The sequence below is a fragment of the Oncorhynchus masou genome, chromosome 30 (genome assembly GCF_036934945.1).
Source record: "Oncorhynchus masou masou isolate Uvic2021 chromosome 30, UVic_Omas_1.1, whole genome shotgun sequence".
Taxonomy (NCBI): Eukaryota; Metazoa; Chordata; class Actinopteri; order Salmoniformes; family Salmonidae; genus Oncorhynchus; species Oncorhynchus masou.
The window spans coordinates 6632566-6655815 of record NC_088241.1 but is presented as its reverse complement, the minus strand read 5'-3'; the positions used below and the strand labels follow the sequence as shown (position 1 = coordinate 6655815).

At 45.4% G+C, this 23250-nt stretch overlaps 2 protein-coding genes across 10 annotated transcripts in view; both read left to right on the top strand.

Moving 5' to 3' along the window:
- The window catches only part of LOC135521890 (chromodomain-helicase-DNA-binding protein 4-like), a 66750-nt gene extending 46389 nt beyond the window's left edge, over positions 1-20361 (top strand). For all 6 annotated transcript variants that reach the window (XM_064947678.1, XM_064947675.1, XM_064947679.1 and 3 more), the window contains exons 30-41: positions 3082-3173; positions 3422-3555; positions 4203-4347; positions 4429-4585; positions 4859-4962; positions 5043-5289; positions 5381-5437; positions 5524-5697; positions 5831-5939; positions 11774-11906; positions 18686-18881; positions 19054-20361. In XM_064947678.1, the coding sequence (XP_064803750.1) occupies positions 3082-3173; positions 3422-3555; positions 4203-4347; positions 4429-4585; positions 4859-4962; positions 5043-5289; positions 5381-5437; positions 5524-5697; positions 5831-5939; positions 11774-11906; positions 18686-18881; positions 19054-19256 (1751 nt within the window). In that variant the 3' untranslated portion in view covers positions 19257-20361. The remainder of the gene's footprint in view (positions 1-3081; positions 3174-3421; positions 3556-4202; positions 4348-4428; positions 4586-4858; positions 4963-5042; positions 5290-5380; positions 5438-5523; positions 5698-5830; positions 5940-11773; positions 11907-18685; positions 18882-19053) is intronic.
- Positions 20362-21530: 1169 nt separating this feature from the next.
- LOC135521903 (tyrosine-protein phosphatase non-receptor type 6-like) overlaps positions 21531-23250 on the top strand; it is a 67905-nt gene continuing 66185 nt past the window's right edge. For 2 of the 4 annotated variants that reach the window (XM_064947707.1, XM_064947700.1), the window contains exon 1: positions 21531-21822. In XM_064947707.1, coding sequence (XP_064803779.1) covers positions 21812-21822 — 11 coding nt within the window. In that variant the 5' untranslated portion in view covers positions 21531-21811. The remainder of the gene's footprint in view (positions 21823-23250) is intronic. The other 2 variants (XM_064947709.1, XM_064947708.1) reach the window with 1 other exon arrangement.

The window sequence follows — 23250 nt, the reverse complement described above, 5'->3', positions numbered from 1 at the left end:
GAAATCTTGCTTGTTTGTAGGTGACCAAATACTTATTTTCCACCATAATTTGCAAATAAATAAATTAAAAATCCTACAATGTGATTTTCTGGATTTTTATATCTTAATTTTGTCTGTCATAGTTGAAGTGTACCTATATGATACAAAATTACAGGCCTCTCTCATATTTTTAAGTGGGAGAACTTGCACAATTGGTGGCTGACTAAATACTTTTTTGCCCCACTGTATGTGTGTATGTATTATGTAAGAAAGACAATATATATTCTATATAAAGAAGCGTTTTGGTGGGAAAACAATAATTCATACAACGTTGGTCAGAAATGTGTCATGCTGTGGTCTGGGTTCGAACCATTGATCTATTGATTGAACGGCAGATGAGTTACCCATTGCTCCATGGTGGTAGATAAAATAGTAATGACTGCAGATTTCACCCTGAGTGAGCGACTCTAAATCCTGTCATAATCGTAAATATTTCCATGCTAAACAGTAAACACATTGACAGAAGATGAATCGGAAGATGTTCACTTGCCTCGGTTGACGTTCGCGTCACAGAACATTCAGAGTGGATTTTATTACAGCGCGACAGATACAGTAGCTACTCGCAGTTATGTTTTTCGTTATTGAGGTGTTCCTTTCGATCATCTGCCCGTTTCGATTCCTACAGTCAGTGAGTGAGTGCTCTTTCAAGATCAGATATATCGAGAAGTAGCAGCATCGTCTGTGAATATGATAGCTACTAATTCAATTCGAAGGGCTGTATTGGCATGAGAAACATATGTTAACATTGCCAAAGCAAGTGAAATAGATCATAAACAAAAGTGAAATAAACTATAAAAAATGAACAATAAACATGACACTCACAGAAGTTCCAAATGAATAGAGACATTTCAAATGTAATAGTATGGCTACATACTGTGTTGTGGCGATGTGCAAACCGTTAAAGTTAGCTATTAGCTAACTTTCGCTAATATCAGGGATGTATTCACTAGGAACAAAACGGGGAAGTACCTTCCTGATTTTTTTCAATATAATCTGTTTTTGTGCTACATTGCAAACCGTTTTCCGTTTGCAACTGTTTGCTGAGATGTGAACTAATGATACACACCATTGCCTCCTTGCAATTCGTTTTTTCAGCAAGTTCACTGGTGATGCAGCAACAATGTATCAGTCAATATATGTCTTTCAGACAATACAGCGTTTGAATCCCTTATCATGTCATATTCTATGATACACTATTTCAAATAGGTCTGTCTGCAACTTGTATCTGCAATTGGTTGTAAAAATGGCAAAGGCTTGCTAAAAAAACATCCGGTAGAGAGGTAAAATAGCACACAATTCCATGCTGTTTTGAGGGGTCATTCAATCAAAATCTCATATAGTGATGTAGGGAGTTTACCCCAACTCTATTGCAGGATGAATTGTGTGTGTGCCAGTACACATTAATATGTGTGTATTTTCTGTGTGTGAGTGTACAGTCGTGGCCAAAAGTTTTGAGAATGACAAAAATATTAATTTTCACAGTCTGCTGCCTCAGTTTGTATGATGGCAATTTGCATATACTCCAGAATGTTATGAAGATAAATCAGATGAATTGCAATTAATTGCAAAATCCCTCTTTGTCAGCCAAATTAACTGAATCCCCAAAAAACATTTCCACTTCAGCCCTGCTACAAAAGGACCAGTTGACATGTTAGTGATTCTCTCGTTAACACAGGTGTGAGTGTTGACAAGGACAAGGCTGGAGATCACTCTGTCATGCTGATTGAGTTTGAATAACAGACTGGAAGCTTCAAAAGGAGGGTGGTGCTTGGAATCATTGTTCTTCCTCTGTCAACCATGGTTACCTGCAAGGAAACACGTGCCGTCATCATTGCTTTGCACAGAAAGGGCTTCACGGGCAAGGATATTGCTGCCAGTAAGATTGGATCTAAATCAACCATTTATTGGATCATCAAGAACTTCAAGGAGAGCGGTTCAATTGTTGTGAAGAAGGCTTCAGGGCGCCCAAGAAAGTCCAGCAAGCGCCAGGACCGTCTCCTAAAGTTGATTCATCTGCGGGATCAGGGCACCACCAGTACAGAGCTTGCTCAGGAATGGCAGCAGGCACGTGTGAGTGCATCTGCACACACAGTGAAGCGAAGACCTTTAGAGGATGGTCTGGTGTCAAGAAGACCAGCAAAGAAGCCACTTCTCTCCAGGAAAAACATCAGGGACAGACTGATATTCTGCGAAAGGTACAGGGATTGGACTGCTGAGGACTGGGGTAAAATCCATTTTCTCTGAAGAATCCCCTTTCCGATTGTTTGGGGCATCCGGAAAAAAACTTGTCCGGAAAAGGCAAGGTGACACTACCATCAGTCCTGTGTCATGACAACAGTAGAGCATCCTGAGACATTTCATGTGTGGGGTTGCTTCTCAGCCAAGGGAGTGGGCTCACTCACAATTTTGCCTAAGAACACAGCCATGAATAAAGAATGGTACTAACACATCCTCTGAGAGCAACTTCTCACAACCATCCAGGAACAGTTTGGTGACGAGCAATGCCTTTTCCAGCATGATGGAGCACCTTGCCATAAGGCAAAAGTGATAACTAAGTGGCTCGGGGAACAAAACATCAACATTTTGGGTCCATGGCCAGGAAACTCCCCAGACCTTAATCCCATTGAGAACTTGTGGTCAATCCTCAAGAGGCAGGTGGACAAACAAAACCCCACAAATTCTGACAAACTCCAAGCATTGATTATGCAAGAATGGGCTGCCATCAGTCAGGATGTGGCCCAGAAGCTAATTGACAAGATGTCAGGGCGGATTGCAGAGGTCTTGAAAAAGAAGGGTCAACACTCCAATTATTGACTCTTTGCATCAACTTCATGTAATTGTCAATAAAAGCCTTTGACACTTATGAAATGCTTGTAATTATACTTCAGTATTCCATAGTAACATCTGACAAAAATATCTAAAGACACTGAGGCAGCAGACTTTGTAAAAATGAATATTTGTGTCATTCTCAAACTTTTGGCCACGACTGAAGTGTGTGTGTGAGACTAACATGACATGACCTGTGTTTCTCCATCCAACCAGCCAACACCCGCAGGCCAAGCCGCAAGGGGCTGAGGAACGAAAGGGACAAACCACTGCCCCCCCTGTTGGCCAGAGTGGGAGGCAACATTGAGGTCCGACTGCAGCTTCTATCAGTCTCTCTCACCGTCTGTCACTCAAAATAAAAATCGACATTGTTCTCTTCATATCTTCCTCTACAAGCAGTCTTTTCTTTCACCATGTCTACTTCTGCCTGCACATTTTCCTCTCTCTCTTTACCACTTGTCCTTTGTCTTTTTCAGTGTGTATGTTGCTCTAACTCCCCCCCTCTCTCGCTCTCTCTCTCTCTTTCTCTCTCACACACACACACACACACACACAGGTGTTGGGCTTCAATGCGCGCCAGAGGAAGGCTTTCCTGAATGCAGTGATGCGCTATGGGATGCCTCCTCAGGATGCCTTCACCACCCAGTGGCTGGTCAGAGACCTCAGGGGGAAGTCTGAGAAAGAGTTCAAGTGAGTCTTTGTGTTAACTTCTCTAGGGTACGGGGCAGAATTTAGAATTTTGGATGAAAAGCATGCCCAAATTAAACAGCTCTCTACTCAGGCCCAGAAGATAGGATATGCATATAATTAGTAGATTTGGAGAGAAAACACTCTAATGTTTCCAAAACTGTTACAATAATGTCTGTGAGTATAACAGAACTGATTTGGCAGGCGAAAACCTGAGAAAAATCCATTCAGGAAGTATGATTTTTGTAGTTTTCTATTCAATGCCATTGTATCCCTTGACTTAGGACTCAAATTGCAGTTCCTGTGCCTTCCACTAGATACCAACAGTCTTTATAAATAATAATTGTAAGGTATGCTTTTGCCGTAAAGTATTTTTAAAATCTGATACCGTGGTTGGATTCACAAGAAGTTAATCCTTAAACCAATGTAAAATAGTTGTATCTTTTCTGAATTTTTATAATGAGTATTTCTGTATTTGAATTTGGCCCTCTGCAATCTCACTGGATGTTGGCCAGGTGGGACGCGAGCATCCCAAATACCCTAGAGAGGTTAATGTCGATGTTCTATCTATTTATGTGTGTGTGCAGTCTTTATGTGTGTGTGTGTGTGTTCCCAGGGGTCCGTATAACAGTATTCTCTCTCCCTCTCAGGGCGTATGTCTCTCTCTTCATGCGTCATCTCTGTGAGCCGGGGGCTGACGGAGCGGAGACCTTCGCTGATGGTGTTCCACGGGAGGGGTTGTCACGACAACATGTCCTTACTCGCATCGGCGTGATGTCATTGATCAGGAAGAAAGTAAGCAATGTGTTATCAATTGATCATTTGTTGTTTTGTTTTCATTTAATTGGTGTATGTATTGATTGTATTGATGTCCAGGTGCAGGAGTTTGAGCATGTGAACGGCCAGTGGTCCATGCCCTGGATGATGGAGCTGGAGGAGAACAGGAGGCTGGCAGCCATCGCTGCTGGAGAGGATGTCAAAACACCTTCTACTGGAACCCCCGCTGACACACAGCCCAACACCCCCGCCCCAGGTACACACACACACACACGCACGCACGCACACACACACACACACACACACACACACACATAGCCCAACATCCCCGCCCCAGGTACATACACCCACACACACAGCCCAACACCCCCGCCCCAGGTACACACACCCAGACACACACACACAGACCCACACAGACAGCCCAACATCCCCGCCCCAGGTACACACACACACACACACACACACACACACAAACACAGTAAGATGGAAATATACTCAATCATTCTTATGCTCTCTCTGTCGCTAACAGAGGACCTCACTAAGTCTGAAGACACTGGCAAGGAGACGGAGGTAAAGAAGGAGGGAGAGGCAGAAAAGGACGGCAGGGTGCACAGCAAGACAGAAGACCCAGAGGTGAACATTCTTTATTACATTATACTGCACCCTCCGCCCAGATTGTGATTGTGATCCTCACCCCTTTTTCCTCTTCACAGATTATTGAAATCCCAGACGAGATGGAAAAACGCTCTGAAAGGAAAGAGGCAGAGGGAGAGTCCTCCACCACAGAGAACGACAAAGAAAAGAACAAAGACACAGAAGAGAAGGAGGATAAAGAGACTGAAGAGAAGGAAACCAAGGAAACCCAAAAGGAGACGGCAGACAAGGAGAAGGATTCCCCCACTGAGGTCAAAGGTGAAGGGTCAGAGGCCACAGCGATGTCAGAGGAGGCCAAGCCTAAAGGTCAGTCGGGACAGTCAGGGTGACACAGATACTGTATTAAGGTCATGTCTCCTGTGGTTGTGACCCCTGACCTGTGTTCTCTCTGTTATAGTGGAGGAGAGCAAAGAGGAGAAGATGGACACCAGTCCTCTTGCAGAGGACAAGAAAGGTAGGTTCTTCTGTTCCTTACACACATTTATGCACACACACACGAACAAACATATGGTGCTAACCCAGTATTCTTCCTCCCTTCAGAGCAAAAAGAGGAGAAAGATGGTTTAAAGAGCGAGGAGTCTGGCAAGCTGCAGAATGGAGAGAACAGTAAAGAAGGAGTGGCAGCAGCAGCGATGGCGGTGAATGTGAGTGAGGAGAAGAAGAAGGCTACCAAGCAGAGGTTCATGTTCAACATCGCAGATGGAGGATTTACAGGTACACACACAGATCTAGGATCAGCGATCCCTCCCCAACTCCCTAACCTTAACTAGTAACCATTGGGGGCAGGGGGATGCAAACTGTCCTTTGTTCATTTTTAGTCTCTCTTAACATCTCCCTCTCTCTCCAGAGCTCCACTCTCTGTGGCAGAACGAGGAGAGGGCGGCAACCGTCACCAAGAAGACATTTGAGATCTGGCATCGTCGCCATGACTACTGGCTGCTGGCTGGCATCATACAGTATCCTTTCACTCTGTACCAACGTCACTGTACCAACGTCACTCTGTACCAACGTCACTCTGTACCAACCTCTCTCTGTACCAATCTCTCTCTGTACCAACGTCACTCTGTACCAAGCTCTCTCTGTACCAATCTCTCTCTGTACCAATCTCTCTCTGTACCAACGTCACTCTGTACCAAGCTCTCTCTGTACCAACGTCACTCTGAACCAATGTCACTCTGTACCAAGCTCTCTCTGTTCCAACGTCACTCTGTACCAACGTCACTCTGTACCAACATCTCTCTGTACCAACCTCTCTCTGTACCAATCTCTCTCTGTACCAACGTCACTCTGTACCAACGTCACTCTGTACCAATCTCTCTCTGTACCAACGTCACTCTGTACCAACGTCACTCTGTACCAACCTCTCTCTGTACCAACCTCTCTCTGTACCAATCTCTCTCTGTACCAACGTCACTCTGTACCAACGTCACTCTGTACCAAGCTCTCTCTCTGTACCAACCTCTCTCTGTACCAACCTCTCTCTGTACCAATCTCTCTCTGTACCAACGTCACTCTGTACCAACCTCTCTCTGTACCAATCTCTCTCTGTACCAATCTCTCTCTGTACCAACGTCACTCTGTACCAAGCTCTCTCTGTACCAACGTCACTCTGAACCAATGTCACTCTGTACCAAGCTCTCTCTGTTCCAACGTCACTCTGTACCAACGTCACTCTGTACCAACATCTCTCTGTACCAACCTCTCTCTGTACCAATCTCTCTCTGTACCAACGTCACTCTGTACCAACGTCACTCTGTACCAATCTCTCTCTGTACCAACGTCACTCTGTACCAACGTCACTCTGTACCAACCTCTCTCTGTACCAACCTCTCTCTGTACCAATCTCTCTCTGTACCAACGTCACTCTGTACCAACGTCACTCTGTACCAAGCTCTCTCTCTGTACCAACCTCTCTCTGTACCAACGTCACTCTGTACCAACCTCACCCTGTACCAACTTCTCTCTGTACCAACCTCACTCTGTACCAACGTCTCTCTGTACCAACCTCACTCTGTACCAACCTCACTATATAACAACTTCACCCTGTACCATACTCACTCTGTACCAACCTCACTCTGTACCAACGTCACTCTGTACCAACCTCACTCTGTACCAACCTCACTCTGTACCAACCTCACTCTGTACCAACCTCGCTCTGTACCAACCTCGCTCTGTACCAACGTCTCTCTGTACCAACCTCTCTCTGTACCAACGTCACTCTGTACCAACGTCTCTCTGTACCAACGTCTCTCTGTACCAGTCTCACTCTCTACCAACCTCACTCTGTACCAACCTCACTCTGTACCAACCTCACCCTGTACCAACGTCTCTCTGTACTAACCTCACTCTTTACCAACGTCTCTCTGTACCAACCTCACCCTGTACCAACCTCACTCTGTACCAATCTCACTATGTACCAACCTCACTCTGTACCAACCTCACTCTGTACCAATGTCTCTCTGTACCAACGTCACTCTGTACCAACTTCACCCTGTACCAACCTCTCTCTGTACCAACGTCACTCTGTACCAACCTCTCTCTGTACCAACGTCACTCTGTACCAAGCTCTCTCTGTACCAACCTCTCTCTGTACCAACGTCACTCTGTACCAACCTCTCTCTGTACCAACCTCTCTCTGTACCAACCTCTCTCTGTACCAACGTCACTCTGTACCAACCTCACCCTGTACCAATGTCTCTCTGTACCAACCTCACTATATACCAACTTCACCCTGTACCATACTCACTCTGTACCAACCTCACTCTGTACCAACGTCACTCTGTACCAACCTCACTCTGTACCAACGTCACTCTGTACCAACCTCATTCTGTACCAACGTCACTCTGTACCAACCTCACCCTGTACCAACCTAACTCTGTACCAATGTCACTCTGTACCAACCTCTCTCTGTACCAACCTCTCTCTGTACCAATCTCTCTCTGTACCAACCTCATTCTGTACCAATGTCACTCTGTACCAACCTCTCTCTGTACCAATCTCTCTCTGTACCAATCTCTCTCTGTACCAACCTCACTCTGTACCAACGTCACTCTGTATCAACCTCACTCTGTACCAACGTCACTCTGTACCAACCTCACTCTGTACCAACCTCACTCTGTACCAACCTCACTCCGTACCAACCTAACTCTGTACCAATGTCTCTCTGTACCAACGTCACTCTGTACCAACGTCTCTCTGTACCAACCTCGCTCTGTACCAACTTCACCCTGTACCAACCTCACTCTGTACCAACGTCACTCTGTACCAACCTCACTCTGTACCAACCTCACTCTGTACCAACCTAACTATGTACCAACCTCACCCTGTACCAACCTCAGTCTGTACCAATATCACTCTTTACTAACCTCACTCTGTACCAACCTCACTCTGTACCAACCTAACTCTGTACCAACCTCACTCTGTACCAATGTCTCTCTGTACCAATCTCACTCTGTACCAACGTCACTCTGTACCAAGCTCTCTCTGTACCAACCTCTCTGTACCAACGTCACTCTGTACCAACCTCTCTCTGTACCAACCTCTCTCTGTACCAATCTCTCTCTGTACCAACCTCACCCTGTACCAACCTCACTTTGTACCAATCTCACTCTGTACCAACCTCACTCTGTACCAACCTCACTCTGTACCAACCTAACTCTGTACCAACTTCACTCTGTACCAATGTCTCTCTGTACCAACGTCACCCTGTACCAACCTCTCTCTGTACCAACCTAACTCTGTACCAACCTCACTCTGTACCAATGTCTCTCTGTACCAATCTCACTCTGTACCAACGTCACTCTGTACCAAGCTCTCTCTGTACCAACCTCTCTGTACCAACGTCACTCTGTACCAACCTCTCTCTGTACCAACCTCTCTCTGTACCAATCTCTCTCTGTACCAACCTCACCCTGTACCAACCTCACTTTGTACCAATCTCACTCTGTACCAACCTCACTCTGTACCAACCTCACTCTGTACCAACCTAACTCTGTACCAACTTCACTCTGTACCAATGTCTCTCTGTACCAACGTCACCCTGTACCAACCTCTCTCTGTACCAACGTCACTCTGTACCAACCTCATTCTGTACCAACGTCACTCTGTACCAACCTCTCTCTGTACCAACCTCTCTCTGTACCAATCTCTCTCTGTACCAACGTCACTCTGTACCAACGTCACTCTGTACCAAGCTCTCTCTGTACCAACCTCTCTCTGTACCAACGTCACTGTACCAACCTCACCCTGTACCAACTTCTCTCTGTACCAACCTCTCTCTGTACCAACGTCACTGTACCAACCTCACCCTGTACCAACTTCTCTCTGTACCAACCTCTCTCTGTACCAACCTCTCTCTGTACCAACGTCACTGTACCAACCTCACCCTGTACCAACGTCACTCTGTACCAACCTCACTCTGTACCAACGTCACTCTGTACCAACCTCACTCTGTACCAACTTCACCCTGTACCAACCTCACTCTGTACCAACGTCACTCTTTACCAACCTCATTCTGTACCAACCTCACTCTGTACCAACATCACTCTGTACTAACCTCAATTTTGACCAATGTTTCTCTGTACCAACGTCTCTCTGTACCAACCTCACTCTGTACCAACCTCACTCTGTACCAACCTCGCTCTGTACCAACGTCTCTCTGTACCAGTCTCACTCTGTACCAACCTCACTCTGTACCAACCTCACTCTGTACCAACCTCACCCTGTACCAACGTCTCTCTGTACTAACCTCACTCTTTACCAACGTCTCTCTGTACCAACCTCACTCTGTACCAACTTCACTCTGTACCAACTTCACCCTGTACCAATCTCACTCTCTACCAAACTCACTCTGTACCAACCTCACTCTGTACCAACCTCACTCTGTTCCAACCTCACTCTGTACCAATGTCTCTCTGTACCAATGTCACTCTGTACCAACGTCACTCTGTACCAACCTCTCTCTGTACCAACCTCTCTCTGTACCAACGTCACTCTGTACCAAGCTCTCTCTGTACCAACCTCTCTCTGAACCAACGTCACTCTGTACCAACCTGTCTCTGTACCAACCTCACTCTGTACCAATGTCACTCTGTACCAACCTCACTCTGTACCAACCTAACTCTGTACCAACCTCACTCTGTACCAACGTCACTCTGTACCAACCTCACTCTGTACCAACCTCACTCTGTACCAACCTAACTATGTACCAACCTCACTCTGTACCAACCTCACTCTGTACCAACCTAACTATGTACCAACCTCACCCTGTACCAACCTCTCTCTGTACCAACCTCACTCTGTACCAACGTCTCTCTGTACCAACTTCACTCTGTACCAACCTCACTCTGTACCAACGTCACTCTGTATCAACCTCACTCTGTACCAACGTCACTCTGTACCAACCTCACTCTGTACCAACCTCACTCTGTACCAACCTAACTCTGTACCAATGTCTCTCTGTACCAACGTCACTCTGTACCAACGTCTCTCTGTACCAGTCTCACTCTGTACCAACCTCACTCTGTACCAACCTCACTCTGTACCAACCTCACCCTGTACCAACGTCTCTCTGTACTAACCTCACTCTTTACCAACGTCTCTCTGTACCAACCTCACTCTGTACCAACTTCACTCTGTACCAACTTCACCCTGTACCAATCTCACTCTCTACCAAACTCACTCTGTACCAACCTCACTCTGTACCAACCTCACTCTGTTCCAACCTCACTCTGTACCAATGTCTCTCTGTACCAATGTCACTCTGTACCAACGTCACTCTGTACCAACCTCTCTCTGTACCAACCTCTCTCTGTACCAACGTCACTCTGTACCAAGCTCTCTCTGTACCAACTCTCTCTGAACCAACGTCACTCTGTACCAACCTGTCTCTGTACCAACCTCACTCTGTACCAATGTCACTCTGTACCAACCTCACTCTGTACCAACCTAACTCTGTACCAACCTCACTCTGTACCAACGTCACTCTGTACCAACCTCACTCTGTACCAACCTCACTCTGTACCAACCTAACTATGTACCAACCTCACTCTGTACCAACCTCACTCTGTACCAACCTAACTATGTACCAACCTCACCCTGTACCAACCTCTCTCTGTACCAACCTCACTCTGTACCAACGTCTCTCTGTACCAACTTCACTCTGTACCAACCTCACTCTGTACCAACGTCACTCTGTATCAACCTCACTCTGTACCAACGTCACTCTGTACCAACCTCACTCTGTACCAACCTCACTCTGTACCAACCTAACTCTGTACCAATGTCTCTCTGTACCAACGTCACTCTGTACCAACGTCTCTCTGTACCAACCTCGCTCTGTACCAACCTCACTCTGTACCAACCTAACTATGTACCAACCTCACCCTGTACCAACCTCACTCTGTACCCATCTCACTCTGTACCCATCTCACTCTGTACCAACCTCACTCTGTACCAACCTCACTCTGTACCAACCTAACTCTGTACCAACCTCACTCTGTACCAATGTCTCTCTGTACCAACGTCACCCTGTACCAACCTCTCTCTGTACCAACCTCACTCTGTACCAACGTCTCTCTGTACCAACCTCACTCTGTACCAACCTCACTCTGCAATCAAAGTGTGGAGGAGTAGGTTATTAGTTGGATCAGGTACATTAGTGCAGGGCTGGAACTAAAACCTATAGGACCAGGGTTGGAGACCACTGCACTAGTCAGCAGGATGTCAGAGGTTTGGTGGGAGGACTGTGAATCATTATGATGACATGACCTTTGACCATGGCGCCTCTCAGACACGGTTACGCTCGCTGGCAGGACGTGCAGAGCGACGTGAAGTATGCTATCCTCAACGAGCCCTTCAAGGGGGAGATGAGCCGAGGAAACTTCCTGGAGATCAAGAACAAGTTCCTGGCCAGGAGGTTTAAGGTGCACTGGGCTGGCGGGATGTTTCTGGCTGTTTCTGTCTATTGAACCACTCTGTGTTCTGTTTACCTCTTCCCTCTCTCCCACTGTCTCTTTCTTTCTGTTAATCACTCTGTTTACCTCTTCCCTCTCTCCCACTGTCTCTTTCTGTTAATCACTCTGTTTACCTCTTCCCTCTCTCCCACTGTCTCTTTCTGTTAATCACTCTGTTTACCTCTTCTCTCTCCCACTGTCTCTTTCTTTCTGTTAATCACTCTGTTTACCTCTTCCCTCTCTCCCACTGTCTCTTTCTGTTAATCACTCTGTTTACCTCTTCTACCTCCCACTGTCTCTTTCTTTCTTTTAATCACTCTGTTTACCTCTTCTCTCTCCCACTGTCTCTTTCTTTCTGTTAATCACTCTTTTTACCTCTTCTCTCTCCCACTGTCTCTTTCTGTTAATCACTCTGTTTACCTCTTCCCTCTCTCCCACTGTCTCTTTCTTTCTGTTAATCACTCTGTTTACCTCTTCCCTATCTCCCACTGTCTCTTTCTTTCTGTTAATCACTCTGTTTACCTCTTCCCTCTCTCCCACTGTCTCTTTCTTTCTGTTAATCACTCTGTTTACCTCTTCTCTCTCTCCCACTGTCTCTTTCTTTCTGTTAATCACTCTGTTTACCTCTTCCCTCTCTCCCACTGTCTCTTTCTGTTAATAACTCTGTTTACCTCTTCCCTCTCTCCCACTGTCTCTTTCTTTCTGTTAATCACTCTGTTTACCTCTTCCCTCTCTCCCACTGTCTCTTTCTTTCTGTTAATCACTCTGTTTACCTCTTCCCTCTCTCCCACTGTCTCTTTCTTTCTGTTAATCACTCTGTTTACCTCTTCCCTCTCTCCCACTGTCTCTTTCTTTCTGTTAATCACTCTGTTTACCTCTTCCCTCTCTCCCACTGTCTCTTTCTTTCTGTTAATCACTCTGTTTACCTCTTCCCTCTTTCCCACTGTCTCTTTCTGTTAATCACTCTGTTTACCTCTTCCCTCTCTCCCACTGTCTCTTTCTTTCTGTTAATCACTCTGTTTACCTCTTCCTCTCTCCCACTGTCTCTTTCTTTCTGTTAATCACTCTGTTTACCTCTTCCCTCTCTCCCACTGTCTCTTTCTGTTAATCACTCTGTTTACCTCTTCCCTCTCTCCCACTGTCTCTTTCTTTCTGTTAATCACTCTGTTTACCTCTTCCCTCTTTCCCACTGTCTCTTTCTGTTAATCACTCTGTTTACCTCTTCCCTCTCTCCCACTGTCTCTTTCTTTCTGTTAATCACTCTGTTTACCTCTTCCCTCTCTCCCACTGTCTCTTTCTTTCTGTTAATCACTCTGTTTACCTCTTCCCTCTCTCCCACTGTCTCTTTCTGTTAATCACTCTGTTTTCCTCTTCTCTCTCCCACTGTCTCTTTCTGTTAATCACTCTGTTTACCTCTTCCCTCTCTCCCACTGTCTCTTTCTGTTAATCACTCTGTTTTCCTCTTCTCTCTCCCACTGTCTCTTTCTGTTAATCACTCTGTTTACCTCTTCCCTCTCTCCCACTGTCTCTTTCTGTTAATCATTCTGTTTACCTCTTCCCTCTCTCCCACTGTCTCTTTCTGTTAATCACTCTGTTTACCTCTTCCCTCTCTCCCACTGTCTCTTTCTGTTAATCATTCTGTTTACCTCTTCCCTCTCTCCCACTGTCTCTTTCTGTTAATCATTCTGTTTACCTCTTCCCTCTCTCCCACTGTCTCTTTCTTTCTGTTAATCACTCTGTTTACCTCTTCTCTCTCTCCCACTGTCTCTTTCTGTTAATCACTCTGTTTACCTCTTCTCTCTCTCCCACTGTCTCTTTCTGTTAATCACTCTGTTTACCTCTTCTCTCTCCCACTGTCTCTTTCTTTCTGTTAATCACTCTGTTTACCTCTTCCCTCTCTCCCACTGTCTCTTTCTTTCTGTTAATCACTCTGTTTACCTCTTCTCTCTCTCCCACTGTCTCTTTCTGTTAATCACTCTGTTTACCTCTTCTCTCTCCCACTGTCTCTTTCTGTTAATCACTCTGTTTACCTCTTCCCTCTCTCCCACTGTCTCTTTCTTTCTGTTAATCACTCTGTTTACCTCTTCCCTCTCTCCCACTCTCTTTCTTTCTGTTAATCACTCTGTTTACCTCTTCTCTCTCCCACTGTCTCTTTCTGTTAATCACTCTGTTTACCTCTTCCCTCTCTCCCACTGTCTCTTTCTGTTAATCACTCTGTTTACCTCTTCCCTCTCCCACTGTCTCTTTCTTTCTGTTAATCACTCTGTTTACCTCTTCCCTCTCTCCCACTGTCTCTTTCTTTCTGTTAATCACTCTGTTTACCTCTTCCCTCTCTCCCACTGTCTCTTTCTGTTAATAACTCTGTTTACCTCTTCTCTCTCCCACTGTCTCTTTCTGTTAATCACTCTGTTTACCTCTTCTCTCTCCCACTGTCTCTTTCTGTTAATCACTCTGTTTACCTCTTCTACCTCCCACTGTCTCTTTCTTTCTGTTAATCACTCTGTTTACCTCTTCCCTCTCTCCCACTGTCTCTTTATTTCTGTTAATCACTCTTTTTACCTCTTCTCTCTCCCTCTGTCTCTTTCTGTTAATCACTCTGTTTACCTCTTCCCTCTCTCCCACGGTCTCTTTCAATCTGTTAACCATTCTTTTTACCTCTTCTCTCTCCGACTGTCTCTTTCTGTTAATCACTCTGTTTACCTCTTCCCTCTCTCCCACTGTCTCTTTCTTTCTGTTAATCACTCTGTTTACCTCTTCTCTCTCTCCCACTGTCTCTTTCTGTTAATCACTCTGTTTACCTCTTCTCTCTCCCACTGTCTCTTTCTTTCTGTTAATCACTCTGTTTACCTCTTCCCTCTCTCCCACTGTCTCTTTCTGTTAATCACTCTGTTTACCTCTTCCCTCTCTCCCACTGTCTCGTTCTGTTAATCACTCTGTTTACCTCTTCTCTCTCTCTCCCACTGTCTCTTTCTTTCTGTTAATCACTCTGTTTACCTCTTCCCTCTCTCCCACTGTCTCTTTCTTTCTGTTAATCACTCTGTTTACCTCTTCCCTCTCTCCCACTGTCTCTTTCTGTTAATCACTCTGTTTACCTCTTCTCTCTCCCACTGTCTCTTTCTGTTAATCACTCTGTTTACCTCTTCTACCTCCCACTGTCTCTTTCTTTCTGTTAATCACTCTGTTTACCTCTTCCCTCTCTCCCACTGTCTCTTTATTTCTGTTAATCACTCTTTTTACCTCTTCTCTCTCCCCCTGTCTCTTTCTGTTAATCACTCTGTTTACCTCTTCCCTCTCTCCCACGGTCTCTTTCAATCTGTTAACCATTCTTTTTACCTCTTCTCTCTCCGACTGTCTCTTTCTGTTAATCACTCTGTTTACCACTTCTCTCTCTCCCACTGTCTCTTTCTTTCTGTTAATCACTCTGTTTACCTCTTCTCTCTCTCCCACTGTCTCTTTCTGTTAATCACTCTGTTTACCTCTTCTCTCTCCCACTGTCTCTTTCTGTTAATCACTCTGTTTACCTCTTCCCTCTCTCCCACTGTCTCGTTCTGTTAATCACTCTGTTTACCTCTTCTCTCTCTCTCCCACTGTCTCTTTCTTTCTGTTAATCACTCTGTTTACCTCTTCCCTCTCTCCCACTGTCTCTTTCTTTCTGTTAATCACTCTGTTTACCTCTTCCCTCTCTCCCACTGTCTCTTTCTTTCTGTTAATCACTCTGTTTACCTCTTCCCTCTCTCCCACTGTCTCTTTCTTTCTGTTAATCACTCTGTTTACCTCTTCTCTCTCTCCCACTGTCTCTTTCTGTTAATCACTCTGTTTACCTCTTCTCTCTCTCCCACTGTCTCTTTCTGTTAATCACTCTGTTTACCTCTTCTCTCTCCCACTGTCTCTTTCTGTTAATCACTCTGTTTACCTCTTCTCTCTCCCACTGTCTCTTTCTGTTAATCACTCTGTTTACCTCTTCTACCTCCCACTGTCTCTTTCTTTCTGTTAATCACTCTGTTTACCTCTTCTCTCTCCCACTGTCTCTTTCTTTCTGTTAATCACTCTGTTTACCACTTCCCTCTCTCCCACTGTCTCTTTCTGTTAATCACTCTGTTTACTTCTTCTCTCTCCCACTGTCTCTTTCTTTCTGTTAATCACTCTGTTTACCACTTCCCTCTCTCCCACTGTCTCTTTCTTTCTGTTAATCACTCTGTTTACCTCTTCTCTCTCTCCCACTGTCTCTTTCTGTTAATCACTCTGTTTACCTCTTCCCTCTCTCCCACTGTCTCTTTCTTTCTGTTAATTACTCTGTTTACCTCTTCCCTCTGTCCCACTCTCTTTCTTTCTGTTAATCACTCTGTTTACCTCTTCTACCTCCCACTGTCTCTTTCTTTCTGTTAATCACTCTGTTTACCTCTTCCCTCTCTCCCACTGTCTCTTTCTTTCTGTTAATCACTCTTTTTACCTCTTCTCTCTCCCACTGTCTCTTTCTGTTAATCACTCTGTTTACCTCTTCCCTCTCTCCCACTGTCTCTTTCTGTTAATCACTCTTTTTACCTCTTCTCCTTCTCCCACTGTCTCTTTCTGTTAATCACTCTGTTTACCTCTTCCCTCTCTCCCACTGTCTCTTTCTTTCTGTTAATCACTCTTTTTACCTCTTCCCTCTCTCACACTGTCTCTTTCTGTTAATCACTCTGTTTACCTCTTCCCTCTCCCACTGTCTCTTTCTTTCTGTTAATCACTCTGTTTACCTCTTCTCTCTCCCACTGTCTCTTTCTTTCTGTTAATCACTCTGTTTACCTCTTCCCTCTCTCCCACTGTCTCTTTCTTTCTGTTAATCACTCTGTTTACCTCTTCTCTCTCCCACTGTCTCTTTCTGTTAATCACTCTGTTTACCTCTTCCCTCTCCCACTGTCTCTTTCTGTTAATCACTCTGTTTACCTCTTCCCTCTCTCCCACTGTCTCTTTCTGTTAATCACTCTGTTTACCTCTTCCCTCTCCCACTGTCTCTTTCTGTTAATCACTCTGTTTACCTCTTCTCTCTCCCACTGTCTCTTTCTTTCTGTTAATCACTCTGTTTACCACTTCCCTCTCTCCCACTGTCTCTTTCTGTTAATCACTCTGTTTACCTCTTCTCCCTCTCCCACTGTCTCTTTCTGTTAATCACTCTGTTTACCTCTTCCCTCTCTCCCACTGTCTCTTTCTTTCTGTTAATCACTCTTTTTACCTCTTCCCTCTCTCACACTGTCTCTTTCTGTTAATCACTCTGTTTACCTCTTCCCTCTCCCACTGTCTCTTTCTTTCTGTTAATCACTCTGTTTACCTCTTCTCTCTCCCACTGTCTCTTTCTTTCTGTTAATCACTCTGTTTACCTCTTCCCTCTCTCCCACTGTCTCTTTCTTTCTGTTAATCACTCTGTTTACCTCTTCTCTCTCCCACTGTCTCTTTCTGTTAATCACTCTGTTTACCTCTTCCCTCTCCCACTGTCTCTTTCTGTTAATCACTCTGTTTACCTCTTCCCTCTCTCCCACTGTCTCTTTCTGTTAATCACTCTGTTTACCTCTTCCCTCTCTCCCACTGTCTCTTTCTGTTAATCACTCTGTTTACCTCTTCCCTCTCTCCCACTGTCTCTTTCTTTCTGTTAATCACTCTGTTTACCTCTTCCCTCTCTCCCACTGTCTCTTTCTTTCTGTTAATCACTCTGTTTACCTCTTCCCTCTCTCCCACTGTCTCTTTCTTTCTGTTAATCACTCTGTTTACCTCTTCTCTCTCTCCCACTGTCTCTTTCTGTTAATCACTCTGTTTACCTCTTCCCTCTCCCACTGTCTCTTTCTGTTAATCACTCTGTTTACCTCTTCCCTCTCTCCCACTGTCTCTTTCTGTTAATCACTCTGTTTACCTCTTCCCTCTCTCCCACTGTCTCTTTCTTTCTGTTAATCACTCTGTTTACCTCTTCCCTCTCTCCCACTGTCTCTTTCTGTTAATCACTCTGTTTACCTCTTCCCTCTCTCCCACTGTCTCTTTCTTTCTGTTAATCACTCTGTTTACCTCTTCCCTATCTCCCACTGTCTCTTTCTGTTAATCACTCTGTTTACCTCTTCCCTCTCTCCCACTGTCTCTTTCTTTCGTTAATCACTCTGTTTACCTCTTCCCTCTCTCCCACTGTCTCTTTCTGTTAATCACTCTGTTTACCTCTTCCCTCTCTCCCACTGTCTCTTTCTTTCTGTTAATCACTCTGTTTACCTCTTCCCTATCTCCCACTGTCTCTTTCTGTTAATCACTCTGTTTACCTCTTCTCTTTCCCACTGTCTCTTTCTGTTAATCACTCTGTTTACCTCTTCTCTCTCCCACTGTCTCTTTCTTTCTGTTAATCACTCTGTTTACCACTTCCCTCTCTCCCACTGTCTCTTTCTGTTAATCACTCTGTTTACCTCTTCCCTCTCTCCCACTGTCTCGTTCTGTTAATCACTCTGTTTACCTCTTCCCTCTCTCCCACTGTCTCTTTCTTTCTGTTAATCACTCTGTTTACCTCTTCTCTCTCTCCCACTGTCTCTTTCTGTTAATCACTCTGTTTACCTCTTCTCTCTCTCCCACTGTCTCTTTCTGTTAATCACTCTGTTTACCTCTTCCCTCTCTCCCACTGTCTCTTTCTGTTAATCACTCTGTTTACCTCTTCCCCCCCTCTCTACACCTGTCATATCCCTTCCCTCTCTCTCTCTGCCTCTCTCATCTCTGTACCCCCCCCCCCCCCTCTCTGACTCTAGTTGTTGGAGCAGGCGTTGGTGATTGAGGAGCAGCTTCGCAGGGCAGCCTACCTGAACATGTCTGAGGACCCGGCCCACCCCTCCATGGCCCTCAACACCCGCTTCAGTGAGGTGGAGTGTCTGGCTGAGTCCCACCAACACCTCAGCAAGGAGTCCATGTCAGGGAACAAGCCTGCTAACGCAGTACTGCACAAAGGTAGACCACACACAGACTCGCTCTCTTTCTTTCTCATTGTCTCTTTTCTGTCTCTGCTTTTCTTACCCACTTCCATCATCCCTTTTTCTTCTTCCTCTCCCTCACGTTATTATTGTTTCCTAAACTCTGTCAGTTGGACTTTGGTGGTGGTAACTATGTCTCTCTCCTTCAGTTCTCAAACAGCTTGAGGAGCTTCTGAGTGACATGAAGGCCGATGTCACCCGTCTCCCGGCAACCATCGCCCGTATACCACCCGTCGCCGTGAGGCTGCAGATGTCGGAGAGGAACATCCTCAGCCGATTGGCCAGCCGCGGGTCCGACGTCACAGGGCAGAGCCAATCACAGACCACGCAGCAGATGCAGGTGCCACGCTGACCAATTCCGCCAGTCCTCCTCAAGGCGTTCTCCCATCCGTGTTTTGGAATCGGAGAGTGACCCTCATCTCACCCCCACTCTGCACCTCTCCTGTCCCCAAACCAAAACTCACACTCTGGACAGTAGAGTAAGGTCTCTACCCACCAACACATCTTCTCTGGACACAGCAGACTACAAATGTTCTGCTTCCTCTTCACCCAAAGACACCTGGAGGAACACAGTCTCTGTTCTCCACTGGGAACACCTTCTCTACAGTATCTACCTAATGAACTGCAGCACTGTCTCTGTGTCTGTCTGTTATGTGTCTAACTTTCACACAGAGGTTGTTTTCACTGTATCTTTCCCCAAGCCTGTCTCTAAAATAGACAGCGGTGTACCTGGCTCTGTCCCATAGAATTAGAATGGGTCAAATGGTCTTTTCCACTTCAAGTAAAGCTTATATAATATGTGGACTCGTTGTTCTATGGGTGTGCAGAATTCAATTCCATATGCAACATGTACAATTCAATTCGGGAAATATGAAATCATGTGGAATTTAGAACTATGTCTGTTCTGCCCATTCCATTTCTGGGTTTGTACCTCTTCTCAGTGTGTGTGTGTGTGTGTGAGTGTGTGTGTGTGTGTCTGTGTCTGTGTGTGTGTAGGTGGGCACACTGCTCTATACTTCCCACAGAGAGAATGTTAATAACTATCAACTGATGAGGATGCTTTAGTAGAATAATATTGGTTCTGTGTTACACTCCTGCCCCTCCCCCTCTTCACTGCCCCCTTCACCTGTACACTCAGGTGGTCCATAACACTAGCCTGTTATTGGCTCTCCCCGCTCCTCGGCCACGCCCCGTCCTGCAGCTCTACATTCCTGAACGATTGCATCACAAATGTTCCCGGAGGCCTCGCCCCCCTTTTGCCCAAATAAGGACATGCAATAGCTCCACTAGTGTAGACACACGGGGCTGCATTGAGAATGATGGCAATCTCTAAATGAATTAAATGTCTTAGTCTAATGTTTTGTTCTTTTACATTTTGGAATATTATTATGGTTAACAGCTTGTTGTTTTTATCGTTACAGTTTCTTCTGAGAACTCCAATAAAAAGGGTAACAGTTTGTGATGCTTGTTTCTTTGCCCTTTATTATGTGAGGGCATTATTATCTGGATACAGCACATTGTATTATAAACTGGATGGGGTCGAGCCCTGAATGCTGATTGGCTGACAGCTGTGGCATATCAGACCGTATACCACGGGTTTGACAAAACGTGTATTTTTACTGCTCTAATTATGTTGGTAACCAATTTATAATAGAAATAAGGCACCTCGGGGGTTTGTGGTATATGGCCAATATACCACGGCTAAGGGTTGTGTTCAGGCACTCCACGTTTCATAGTGCTTAAAAACAGCCCTTGGCTGTGGTATATTGGCCAAATACCACACCTCCTCGGGCCTTATTGCTTAAATGACTAATGGTACGTGTCATAATTTGACCTACAAGGTCTGTGGAAGGGCATCATCTGATTTAACTGTATCTATAAAGCAATAAAACCATAGAACACAGGTACAGGAGGAGGAGGGAGTGTGGCTGTAAATGTATGATGGGAAAGGTGAAAGCTCATTTCCTTTTGCAGGAGAGGGAAGGAGAACACATGGATGGTTAGAGGGAGAGAAGAAGAGAGAGACAGGAACAGACTTGTTTTCCCAGACAGACAGAGAGGCGCAATTATGAAAATTGCGGGAAATTACAGGGCGGGACAAAATACTGCGTTGTAATAGAGCCTGCTGATAACTTATCAGGACAGAGACAGGGAAGGAGGAATAGAGAGAGAGGGAGGGAGGGATAGAGAGAGGGATGGAGGAATAGAGAGATAGGGAGGGATAGAGAGAGGGATGGAGGAATAGAGAGGGGGGGAAGGATAGAGAGAGAGGGAGGGGGGATAGAGAGATATGGAGGGATAGAGAGAGGGGGAGGAATAGAGAGAGGGATGGAGGAATAGAGAGATAGGGGGGATAGAGACAGGGATGGAGGAATAGAGAGAGGGGGAGGGAGGGATAGTGAGAGGGACGGAGGAATAGAGAGATAGGGAGGGATAGAGAGGGATGGAAGAATAGAGAGAGAGGGAGGGATAGAGAGAGGGATGGAGGAATAGAGAGATAGGGAGGGATAGAGGGAGGGGGATAGAGACAGGGATGGAGGAATAGTGAGAGCGGGAGGGAGGGATAGAGAGATAGGGAGGGATAGAGAGAGGGATGGAGGAATAGTGAGAGGGGGAGGGAGGGATAGAGAGATAGGGAGGGATAGAGAGAGGGCAGTCAGAGGAATTGTAGAGAGCAAGAAGGAAAACGGGGAACAACAGGGAGAAACAGAGGAAATGAGTGAGAAAGAAGAGGTAGATAGAGGGACAGAAGAGAGAAGCAGCTGGAACAGTGTAGTATACGCTAGTTAACTGGACACAGTGGATAGACCACACTGCACTAACCTCTAGCTCATCTTCGTTCTGTTTGAAAGACTGGATCTATGAGACTGAACTGCTGTCTAGAACACCCAAGCAAAAGTCCATTCAATGTCTTGTGGGTAAGTACTATCTATAGACACAGTTAGCATGTGAAGCTCACAGGTGTGAAAGGGGAAGAGAGACCAACTCAAACTGCTGCAGGCATTTTGTTTCACTAACCAGTATGTTTGTGTGTCTGCAATTCCTGGTGTTAACCATTGTTCTAACACCTGCAGTACAAACGTCTGTTAGTCTCTGCATGTGTGTGTGTGTGTGCGTGCTCGCTCGCTCGCATGCTTGTGTATGTACACTCTAGCCTTCTGTAATGTGTGTATTTAAAATCACACGTGGGAGAACTAATTATGTTCTCATCGGCTGATCATTCTGTGTACAACTTCCTATTTTTGAGTTGCACCTGCTTTTGCCCTAAGAAAAGCCTCAATTGGACTCTTGAACTCTACAAGGTGTCAAAAGCATTCTACATGGAGGTTGGCCTATGTTGACTTCCTACAGTTGTATCAAGTTGGATGGTGGACCATTTTATTTATATACACACAGGAAACTGTTGAACGTGAAAAACCCAGCAGCATTGCAGTTCTTGACACAAACCGGTGTGCCTGACACCTACTACCATACCGAGTTCAAAGGCAATTCAATCTTTTGTCTTGTCATTCACCCTCTGAATGGCTCACATACACAGTCCATGTCTCATTTGTCTCAAGGCTTAAAACCCCTTCATTAACCTGTCTCATCCCCTTCATCTAAACTGATTCAAGTGGGTTTAACAGGTGACAGCAATAAAGGATCATAGCTTCACCTGGATGCACCTGGTCAGTCTGTCACAGAAAGCTGTTGTATACTCCGTGTATTTACATACATTTAAATCTCACTGTTAGATGTCCAGGCAAGAGAAATATGATTTGCAAGCCAAAGTGATCGCCCTGGAAGATTCTTGTTTTGACAATAGCTACTGTCAGACAGGGCTCTTACTTTGGTGTCATTTATTCGTATTTATTTCAAACCCATCCCCCACCAGGCTGCTGAGGGGAGGACGGCTCATAATAATGGCTGGAACGGATGTGTTGGAAACCATGTGTTTGATGTATTTGATACCATTCCACTTATTCTGCTCCAGCCATTGCCACAAGCCCGTCCTCCCCAATTATAGTGCCACCAACCTCCTGTGTCCCCCACCCCTCCTTTCAGAGGACAAAAGCAACCTTGTTTTACACACTTTCCCCCACAGATATGTTTCTACGTACATGTCACTTTCCCCACAGATATGTTTCTACGTACATGTCACTTTCCCCCACAGATATGTTTCTACGTACATGTCACTTTCCCCACAGATATGTTTCTACGTACATGTCACTTTCCCCACAGATATGTTTCTACGTACATGTCACTTTCCCCACAGATATGTTTCTACGTACATGTCACTTTCCCCACAGATATGTTTCTACGTACATGTCACTTTCCCCACAGATATGTTTCTACGTACATGTCAC